Below are 12,408 nucleotides of genomic sequence, written 5' to 3' on the forward strand. Positions count from 1 at the left end.
ACGCGTATTGCTAACACAGTTGTATAGTGACTATAAACCGTATTCTTTATTAAATTATTGTGTAACTAATATACAACGTTTTTTATATACCCTTTACGAAATGATAGCAATAACTGTTATTAACGTGTTCGATATCGTTATTAGAACAATAATTATAGTACTAATTATAAGTTTTGTAATAATAAATGTATTAAACTGTTGTATGCTCTATATGAGTTAAAAACATGTGACATTAAGTTTTCAAACATTTTATTGTCTAATTGTAATTACAAGTTGAAGTTCTAATGTAAACATACAACACACATTTCAGTATTACAAATGATGATAAATCGCTCCCAAGACTGTCCAGTTTATTTTCTTAGTATAACGATGCACCCGTATTTTCTTGTTTTACATGAGAATTTGCACTATAACTCTTCCACCTCAACAATGAAGCCTCCCCTGAAAAGGCTGAGCTTCTTTTCTTTTAATTTTATTTCCTCTGGTTGATTGACTTTAGCCATGCTCTTCTTTGTCACCGTCAGCCTTCTGTTCCTCCATCTTATGTAAAGCTTAACATCAGCGGTTTCTAATGAGGCATACAAGATAATAATTTTTAATATTTAGACAAGATTTACATTTGAAAAAACAAAACAATTACAAATCATAAAACAGATAATTTTCCATTTCACACAACACGACATAATCATGTATCCCACAAAACATGTGCCTATACTGTTTATTTTCATCAAACTAGAAGTGTAATAGTCGATGCACAGAAGACTGTCGGAAATTTTACGATCATTTAAGACGCGTTTTTACGTTAAAAACGGAAACATAATCATTATGAAAACGAATAATTCTGTTAATACAATTGTTATAACAAATTCGAATACTGGTCTTTATACAGGGTGAACGAGAATGATTGACCGTGCCGCCTCATACTGAATTTTGATGTGCGGCATACCAGTTTTTGATACCAATACTAGAATCATGAGCGCAGGTTGAGGGATTTTAATGGTAAACAAATAATTACGTTCAAACGTCAAATAAATTAGGTTACTGTCAAAATGGAAATTCATANACTATACAACTGTGCTAGCAATACGCGTTTTATATCCAATATTCACCTGTTTAACTGTCACATATAGTATACAATGGTCTTATAATGGTATATATAATTCTAATAAAGAATAAAACGCATTTCTTTCGGTGAATTTACAAGGTAAACGTTAATTATGATAAATTGATAAATTCTAAATTCAATATTTCATTATTAATTAATTGATTATTAATTCTATATTCAATATGTATTTGATGTTGATGTTGCATTCTATTGGTTATAAATTTCTATCTTAAAGAAAAATCTGTATTTCAATGAATTTCATTAGTGTAGATAGTAAATATCTAATAAATTTATTAAAACATTGGGACTAGAAAAATAACTATTACACAGACACACAAAAAAACTCCAATAGACCCAATCGCATCATTTCCGAAGGAATTCGATGCGATAAACACGATCCTGTAGTCAATTTAAGTGAAATTTTTGGATGAAAACTGGCTCAAATATGGATTAAAACTATTTTTGTCCTAAATTTTGTCCGAATATATAATATTCGTGGTATTTTGAGGCACTGAACACGATACCATTAGTAAAATTTACCCATAACCTCGATATTTCTCAGAAAATTCAGTATTTGGGTGAAAACTTGCCATATATGGGTTAAAACTGATTTTTTCCTGAATTTTATCTAAATGTATTATTTTCTTAGTATTTTGAGATGCTCAACACGATGCCATCAGTAACATTAGTAAAATTTACCCATTTTCTCAAAAAATCTATTGCCATATATGGGTTAAAACTAATTTTTTCCTGAATTTTAGCTAAATGTATCATTTTCTTAGTATTTTGAGATGCTGAACACGATGCCATCAGTAACATTAGTAAAATTTACCCATTTTCTCAAAAAATCTATTATTTGATTGAAAACTGGCCCAAATATGGATTTCCTGAGAAATATCGAGGTCATAGGTAAATTTTACTAATGTTACTAATGACATCGTGATTAGCGTCTCAAAATACTACACTGAATGAAATGCGCTTAATTTTTTATTAGAATTCTATATGCCATTATAAGACCATTGTATACTATATGTGACAGATAAACAGGTGAATATTGGATATAAAATGCGTATTGCTAACACAGTTGTATAGTGACTATAAACCGTATTCTTTATTAAATTATTGTGTAACTAATATACAACGTTTTTTATATACCCTTTACGAAATGATAGCAATAACTGTTATTAACGTGTTCGATATCGTTATTAGAACAATAATTATAGTACTAATTATAAGTTTTGTAATAATAAATGTATTAAACTGTTGTATGCTCTATATGAGTTAAAAACATGTGACATTAAGTTTTCAAATATTTTATTGTCTAATTGTAATTACAAGTTGAAGTTCTAATGTAAACATATAACACACATTTCAGTATTACAAATGATGATAAATCGCTCCCAAGACTGTCCAGTTTATTTTCTTAGTATAACGATGCACCCGTATTTTCTTGTTTTACATGAGAATTTGCACTATAACTCTTCCACCTCAACAATGAAGCCTCTCCTGAAAAGGCTGAGCTTCTTTTCTTCTAATTTTATTTCCTCTGGTTGATTGACTTTACCCATGCTCTTCTTTGTCACCGTCAGCCTTCTGTTCCTCCATCTTATGTAAAGCTTAACATCAGCGGTTTTTAATGAGGCATACAAGATAATAATTTTTAATATTTAGACAAGATTTACATTTGAAAAAACAAAACAATTTCAAATCATAAAACAGTTAGATAATTTTCCATTTCACACAACACGATATAATCATGTATCCCACAAAACATGTGCCTATACTGTTTATTTTCATCAAACTAGAAGTTTAATAGTCGATGCACAGCAGACTGTCGGAAATTTTACGATCATTTAAGAGGCGTTTTTACGTTAAAAACGGAAACATAATCATTATGAAAACGAATAATTCTGTTAATACAATTGTTATAACAAATTCGGATACTGGTCTTTATACAACAAATCTTCCCTACTATACAATTGGAACATAAAGCCTATAACACGTAATACTGTATAAGTAATTCATTACAACCTTTATTTCATAGATGCATAATGTATATTAAGCACTTTCTAGTTAAATTCATTGAATAGTGAGTATGGAGATGACTGATTTTTTAAAAAAAAGTTATATATTTGTTATAAAAGTTTTAATATGCCCTATACACATTATTCTAGAGAAACAGTTTAATAAGCCCATTTATTTTAGTGTACGAAAATTATATATTTGGACAAAATTTAAGAGAAAAATCAGTTTTGATCCATATTTGCGCCAGTTTTCACCCCAAAAATTTCACTTTTCTTAGAAATTCATCGGGAAGTCTTAAATTTTACTACACAGAATCATGTTCAGTGCATCGAAATCCGCCGGAAGTATGTGGATCTCTTGGATTTGGACTTTTTTTGTGTAGCTGTGTTATTGTTGCGGTTGGTTCAGTTTAACGTAAGCTAATTATTTGAAGTACCTATTGCTGATGAACTAATTTCAAGTATTTTTATTGATGTAGAGTACTTAGTAATATTTGAATTGTATTAACTGAACAGAGACTTTGCTCTAAGCCGATTAATTCTGTCGAAGGTGAATCCCAGTTACGGCTTATTTTAATCTTAGCAATGCGAGACGAAGGCGCCTAAGGCAGGGAACCATAATAAATTCGTCCGATTATTTAACGATGCGGAAGTCAGAAATGTGTTCTATTTTTATTTCACTCTTTCAGGCCATAAATTTACGTAAGTGCGACGTTAATTTGGAGCAATTTCTCCAACATACTCATAAATCACCCCTTAATTCGGTATTTTGTATAGCTCTCCTTGCAACCTGGACTGCGCCGCACGGAGAACCTTTAACAAATTTGCAGTTCACGCTTGCTGGAAGCTGGAGTGATTTGAATAACTCATGAATAACGTCCCGGCTGCCGATAAGTTTTGTTTGTCTTGATATCAGAACCGTTTTCAGTTTTTTTTTACATTTTTTTTCTTATTTCCCTTTAAAATTCGGTCTGGTAGTTTAAATAGGCCAATTAGCGTACAGCCCCAACATTAAAAAATATTTGACTGGAAATTTGTACGACGTATAACATGGGGATTTTACATAGCCCTGTTTCATAAATAATTTATTCATTGCATCGACTGTAAAAGTTGCTTCATCCATTACTAGAACAAACTTAGTGAAATCAGCATCACACATGCTTTCTTATGAAAGCCATTTGCAAAACTTTACTATTTTAAGATGGTGCCGTGTGAAGAGTTCCGAGCTAACAAATTTCTTGTTTAAGCTTGAGAAAGCTTCAAAACTAGTGAAGTAGAACAGTATGCACCAAGGACATCGAGTCTTTCACCAAACCCATTAAGACAACACCGGTTAAGATTAACAATTTTCAGCTATGTTTCGAGTCTAACGTCAAGCTTTCCGTGGAGCCAAAAATCGCTTTAGGTACATAAACCAGGACAGATAATGTTTAGAGAGACCGATGCTATTGGTCGAAGTCTACCAGGGGTTTCTCAAAAAAATCATGAAATAAAACAACAGAACCAATGGACGACATGATGAACATAAGTCTAAAAACTCAGCCACCTTCGATGACAGGTCTAGAAAATATTAGAAATTACTCAAATCCAGTAAGGTCAAAGGTAAGAAACAACAGACAAGATCCACCTCAAGGATAGCGGAGCCATTAAGAGGGGTGATCGAATGTCGACTCTGGTTTTCAGTAATTAATTAACCACGACAACGTTCATGACCCATACAAAGTACTATCTCCACATTTACTTTCATTACATTAAAATGGGTCTTACTGCATGGAATCAAACCATATCTACTAAATTAATTAATACCAAATAAACTTTTTATATTCTACATTAAATTGTTATAAATTGAGCTCAGACTAAGACCTAGATTCTGTACTTGATCACATGTATCTACAAACCGTGATGTAAAATTATAGTAACCTGGACAAGAAACTTCAACACCGCTTTTCATACGAGTTTCGTTTAATATGAACGCATACATCCTCTAATAGAGGTTATTAGCAGGAATTATATTCACAGGATTAATTAATTTGTAAAACCTACTCCAGCATAATTTTATGATATATTAATTTCCATTAATAATTTCCGTTGTGAATTATAGCCCGGATAAAACTAATATATAGGCTTTTCAATTATGCCACTAGAATACTGAGCGATTGTTCCAAATCGACGGTAGGTATTACCTATTTTCACCATATCTAGGTTAATATTAACATCTGATTTATTTTTTTCTAAAACAAAATTGGTTAGTTCCAGTAACAAAGAAACTGATACATAAGGACGTTGAAGACATTCAGATCAGAAAGGTACACGATTTAACACCTTTGCATATTTATTGTGTTATTCAAAACAATTGGGAATAGCACAAAGTACAGGGCTGTTTTTAAAACATATTTCACTGAGTTAGTTAAGACGAAAGGGAAGTTGTTCTTTCCAAAAAAAAAAAATATAGAGCACATGAAACAGCTTCATTACTGTAAAATAGGTAGAAGGGTGCGAGTCCAGAGGGCATATTTCTAACTTTTCACTGCACTCAAGGCAATCGAAATGTAAGTGTAAATTTAATATAAATATAGAAATATCAAAATTGTAAATTGAGATTGTAAACTTTTCAGGGTTCCATCTCGGCAATTAAGTGTAAAAAGTGAAGTGCATATAAATTACTTCAAAATTTTGTGATTGACAAAATTTTTCTTCGTTGTGTATGGATGGTGCAGGGATCCAAACAAATTCCTCGATGACAGGACCTTTGAAATATCCATATGAAAACCATTAAATTCTGCGCTACTTTTGCAAACTATAGAATTGTCCAAAAATTGCTGTGTTTTAAGACATTTTAACTTGAAAGTTTTTTTTGGGAAACAAAAGTTATTTACTTAATTTTTTTTAATTTGTTTGAAGTCACGCCTAGATGTTATGCAACATTTTTCATATTAAGTAGCGCTGTTTAAAATAGTACCTACTTGATTTTTTTTTAATTAAACTGTTTTTAAATCTGTCTGAGTTATAAAACAATCATTATTTCAACGTATTTTCGCAATAATTATAATAGTTGGAGACATGCCGTTATGTTTTTCCAAATTAATCAGTTTCCATTTACCTCATCAACTGTATAGATTCGTTTTTTTCACATTTACTAAATTTCTAGATTTTCCACATTTACTACATTAGCTATTTACCATATTTGCATTAAATTCTGTTTAGTAATGCATTTGTTTTTAATCAAGGCAAACTGCTTTTTAATTGGGAAAAAAGACTGACCAATTTTTTTTATTTTTTGTGATAAGTACAACAAACAATATACTTTTTGAAAGCACAGAACATCTTTTTAAAATATAAAATATTAATTATTTGACTTAAAAACTAAAAAACATCGAAAATTCGTTTTGACTTGAAGATGTATCGCTAAAAGTGACCCTTAATTTTCTATCTGTCTATAATAATAATCGAGATAGGTACCTTAACAAGACATCAGAAATGTACTACGCGAGTCGCCTCGTTATACTACGCAGAAGAAATACTTAACAATTACATTTTTCGTGCATTCAACTAAATCCATTTTTCCTACTAAACCTGCATTTGTTCTTGGAACGATTGTTTTGAACTTGAATTTGCTGACAAGAACAATGGATGCGTAGGTATGTAATCTACAATACGAGTAAAATTAAAATTTCTCTCGTGCTGGTTTTGTATGTTTTTACAGGTTCGCAATTTTCCACATAAAAACATATGATGCCTACACGGGCAAAGTTCCCAACTAGTTGCAAATTTATAATTTTGTTTAGTATTGAAATAAATATATAGTTGTGGTGTAGTATAACTAAAACAATGAATGAAAGATAATTGATTCAATTAATATAACTTGAAAGCTTCTGTAGAAACTAGATAGTATTTAAATAAACATAAGACGTACATATAAACTACGAGGAAGTGAATGCTGTACTATATTAAAACCTTTGAAGGATATTTTAATTTGCCACATTTTCTGCTTATTTCACATTGATGAAAATTTTAAAAATAAATTCATATTCATTCATATTGCTGCGAATTTACGCGTATTATATGTAACTAGAAATCCAATGTAGAAAAGTAATATGACGGAAACTTATATCAGTTTCTTTGCTACTTACCCTTAAGAAGTTTTTTAATAATAATCTGCAAATATATTATAGTAGCCTGGAAAGAACGTGTTTACGTTATAAGGAGTAAATTAAAGTTAATATTCAAAGATTAGTTCTGCACTAGTATACAGGGTCGGAAAGTCCCCATGGTACCAATCTTACGTGCATAGATTAATTTGAGCGAACTAAATAGGCTATTTATGAATGAAATTTATACAATACATATTAGCTCGCATATATAGGTTCGGAAAGTCCCCATGGTACATCGGCCGCTACGTGAAAGCGATAAAGTAAGTTATAGAAATCCGTGCGTTAGAGAAAGATGGCTATAATGAAGGCGTCTAATAGTCACCGCCCATTTCTCCCTTTCACAAATAAGAAGTGGATCTTATTTGTGGAAGGGCGAAATTGCGCGCTTAAAAACGAATTTAGACAGGTCTTCGGACATGAAAATATGATAGTCCAGAATCATTGTTTTCCTCATTTTTGTGATCGATGGTAATATACATCATCCATGCATAGAGAATAACGTTATTACCAGAGCAAAGTAAATGAATGAAACGTAAGAAAAATGAAGGCTCATCCTCATCACCATCAAAAACCAAAGTGAAATTGTCGTGAAGTTGGACATTTGGCAAATTAACTGTTCTGTAAAAAAATTGGACATACAAGTACAGATTGTACGAAACATATAGAAAAAGTATCCCGTAAAAGTGGGTGATAACAATAAACGTTATATTATGAACCAGTGCCATTTCAAAACACACACACACATTATCTGTGAAACAAATTACCAAGATTTATTAGAACACCTGAACACTGGGTGTGAGCATCTAATTATATGCAAGGCTATGGCTGATGGTTATAGGTAAAGTGTGAACTTAGCAACTTGGTTGTCGCAGGGTATAAGCAGAACAACAAAAATGTTGAAAATTGTGAACAACCACTTACGAATTGATTTTGTAGAGGCAATGCAGAAAATAAATGCAATCAAACCCAAATGGCAATTAATGGACATTCATCACGTAGATTCTCCCAAGTAGCACGACAAAAGGTACGTGATATTGGAGATAATTTATAAATAAACGATATTATTTAAAAATCGAATCCTCCATACACTAGTCCCACTTTACTATTCAAAATAATAACGGCCGACAGCCCCAGGTGTAACCACTATAGAGTATTTAATGCTTTCCTTTAGGTACCTCACGTAAATGAACACTTAGATAGGTTGAAAAATAAATGTATGTAAATATTTCACAGGTCTGGATTTAGTCTCTGGATATTATCAAATACCCATTGCAAAAGATTCAGTAAGTAACACAGGATTTGTAACACTAGTAAGATGTTATGAGTATTTGCAGGTCTCGTAAGTATTCTAGCTACTTTTCAGCGAACGTTAATCCAGGGGCCCTTGGGCGCTTTACGTTTTTCTATAGTAATGGATTCCATGAATGATACTTTAATCCTATCGGTAAATATACATAGAATAAAATTGAGTACCTTATAGATCTTGAATATATCGAAAATTTTAGATTTTAGTGCACTGCACTAACTAAATGAGATTTGATATCGAGGATTGGTCGATGGTGGTTACAAAGCAGGGATTTTGATTCTGTACTTTCTGAGAGTATTAACAATTTTTTTACTGCATATATTGTTCTTTGACCGACTAATTAAACGATATTTATCCAAAATATTAAGTCGTATATGCCTTGATACAGATGAATATAACATCGTATTTACCATAAAATTCGCATTTAGACAAATTTTGAATTGTTATCATGATGAATTGGGTCAGGTACCACTTGACAAATTTAGCAAAACTTATTAGTGTTTTGGAATACGGCGTTACACAATGAAATACATTGCTAATTATGTGTACGATAAGAAAACTAGAATTTTTTACTCAATACTTGAAATGTCGAACAAAATAGTAATTTATGGGTAATGTAATGACAGACGCCTTCACAAAATTCGTTTGTCTAAAAGCAGTATCTTAATAAAATTAAGTTAACATAGTGTCCACAAAATAAACTCATTTTGCAAATTGTATTTCAATTTAAACACTCCGAAACCAGTACTATATAATATTGATTTCAATATACAGGGTGGCCAAATGAAAATGAAACGGACCCATTTTCACGAACTGCGTCACGATTGTAGAAAAACGCTCAGACCCGTCGATTTTAGATTAAAGGGGTAAGCATCACCCCAAAATATTTAAATGGCATTGGGGGTTGAGTAATATTTCTTTTGAAAGCTGTTACAATTCTCTTTACAACAGACTTTAAATTTTATAATTCCGCCCAATACTTATAAAGAATTTTGATTTTAAAGTAGAAACTTAAGTACAAACAATTAGTAACGGTATAAATGTTAGTCATTCGAGTTAAGTACGCCAATGGCATAAATTTAGTATTTCTTGCGTTACACTGATTTTTGGCAATTTGTTATCACTTTCGTAAAAAAACACAATTGTAAAAAACAGAAATGAATGCTATACACACACAATGAACGTATAATTAGTGGATTCCAAATTATTTTCTAGTATTATTTGGAAGCGTTGGTTGGTAGTTTATTTAATTGTCTTTTTGAAAATTAAACTCTATGGTTTATTCCATTGCGAAAAGAGTAGATATCATTTCGCTTTACTTTATGAACAATAAATGTGCGAATAGAACAGCTCAGCTATTTAATGAACAACATCAAGATCGACATGTCAAGAGGAAGTGTGTCCTAGAGTTAGTAAAAAAATTTCAAGAGACAGGGAACGTAGCCAATAAAAAACGAGAAATTGAAAAACCTATAGTTAATGAAGCTAGTGAAGTTGCAGTTTTGGGACGAGTTCATCTTGCTCCCACATTAAGCACGAGGCAGCTAGCATCTGTGTCTGGAATCAATCGAACTAGCATACAAACCATTTTGAAGAAGAATAAATTCCATCCATACAAAATACATTTAGTCCAGGAACTTCATGAGGATGATTATGAGCGCCGTTTACAATTTTGCGAAATAATGAGTAAGCGAGCGGGGAACGATCCACAGTTCCTTTTTACCATCTGTTTTTCTGATGAATGCAGTTTTTTCTTGAACGGGACGGTAAATCGTCACAATTGCCGCTATTGGTCCGATTCAAACAAAAGAGTTTTTCACGACGTGCATACACAGCAACCGGAAAAATTAGATGTATGGGCTGGAATTTTCGGTGACCGGCAGGTGGGTCCTTTTTTCTACCTGGCAATTTGACTGGCCAAATATATTTGCAATTACTGGAAGACGCTGTCGACCCTGCCTTGACTGATATTATTGAAAATGTTCCAGAGTATGATGAAGATCATTTTATTTTTCAACAGGACGGTGCTCCTCCGAATTATGCGTTAATTGTCCGTCAGTATTTGGACCAACGTTTTCTACGGAATTGGATTTGGAGAAGAGGCAGCATTGAGTGGCCTTCACGATCACCGGATTTATCGCCCCTTGATTTCTTTTTTTGGGGATACCTAAAGAGTAAAATCTATAAAACACAGCCAGCGCCGCGTCGCTGGAAGATTTGCGTCAAAAAATCATCGACGAATGCCGTCGAATCACTCCGGAAATGCTTCGGAATACGCGCGAACGATTCAAACAAAATCTTTATTCTTGTATGGAAGCGGGCGGTCATCAGTTTGAACATTTAATCAACTAAGTAGTAAGTAAGCAATTAAACATAATTTAAATTTTAATATGTAATTTTTTTTCAAAGTATTGGGCGCAATTATGAAATTTAAAGTCTGTTGTAAAGAGAATTGTAAGAGCTTTCAAAAGAAATATTACTCAACCCCCAATGCCATTTAAAAACATTTTGGGGTGATGCTTACCCTTGCTTGGGGGTGAAAGTGGCGGAGTCAAAAATACCAGCAAAGAATGCCCCCCTTTAATCTAAAATCGACGGGTCTGAGCGTTTTTCTACAATCTTGACGCAGTTCCTGAAAATGGCTCTGTTTCGTTTTCATTTGGCCACCCTGTATTTAATTTTGTATTACTAGATGTATATTTTCACATGTTTATTATGTATGTGATGGATTCATTGAAATAATGCATTGTTTTAGTAGTGATGAAACAACACAGTTGTATTTAACGTTGGTTTTTATATACCAAATAGATTTACCTACATATACAATAATGATAGTTGATGCTGTTTTACCAAAATTGGATATCACAAAATGATTACCATGTTTGTTGTGAATATTGCAATGAGGATGAACAATAATAGACATGGATAAAAAGACTCACTGATACTAATAAATTTGTTAAATTAACTACTTTGTATTATGTTTGATGTTGAACCTCAAAGTGTTGAGATTTTAACAAATATGCTAAGTATTCTTCTCACTGGTACAAGAATACCATTTCGTCACCTGTCAGTAGGATGTCTTTGACACAAGTTGGCAACTGCTTCTGTCGTTGCTATACAATTTGTTAATTTGTCCCACAAACAAACAAATAAGAAAGCTTACTCGCATTCCACAACTTACATCTTACTTGCACCGAAAATAGATGAAACATTAAGAATGAACTGGATAAGATTTTCTGAAGCTCATTTGTTTCGAGCTAACAAATTAATAAACTCATATATCCATTTGTCATTTAGTTTTTACGACCTAGTACAATATTTCATTTTCAGAAACAGCTATGCCTAAAGTTGAAAACATATAAAAATATCTCTCCATTATTATACAGGGAAAAACAAAATATTTGTATAAACTTTTTCTATTATTATGACGCAAATTCCTTTTTAAATGCATAGTAGACATCAAATGTTTACTCATTCTTGAAACTTCACCAAAGTTATATTTTTTATTAGACTTCCAGAGATGCCAGTGGTTTTAAAAGGTAACTGTCGTTATTTCATTATTCTTTGTAGCAAAAGTCTATTTTAATTCATAGATATTCATGTTATAGAAACACAGAAAGTAAAAATTAAGGTCAAATTTTTCGAAAATGATTTATCCAAATTGATCAAGGGTGCTTTTTTATGATAAATGTCTCGGGATCAGTACTTTCCAAAAATTATACAACGGATATTGAAAATACTCAAGAATTACGTAAATTATTGTCCAGTTTTCCTAATTTAGGTTAATATTAAAGGATGAAGATATCGCAGAGAAGAGTTATT

At 32.0% G+C, this 12,408-nt stretch overlaps 1 protein-coding gene across 1 annotated transcript in view; it reads right to left on the bottom strand.

Moving 5' to 3' along the window:
• LOC111691359 (neuropilin and tolloid-like protein 2) overlaps window positions 1-1,808 on the bottom strand; it is a 53,835-nt gene extending 52,027 nt beyond the window's left edge. The window contains exon 1 of the mRNA XM_023454035.1: window positions 1,805-1,808. Coding sequence (XP_023309803.1) covers window positions 1,805-1,808 — 4 coding nt within the window. The remainder of the gene's footprint in view (window positions 1-1,804) is intronic.
• Between the last annotated feature and the right edge of the window lie 10,600 nt (window positions 1,809-12,408).

Source organism: Anoplophora glabripennis, unplaced genomic scaffold (assembly GCF_000390285.2).
Source record: "Anoplophora glabripennis isolate ALB-LARVAE unplaced genomic scaffold, Agla_2.0 scaffold203, whole genome shotgun sequence".
Lineage (NCBI taxonomy): Eukaryota > Metazoa > Arthropoda > Insecta > Coleoptera > Cerambycidae > Anoplophora > Anoplophora glabripennis.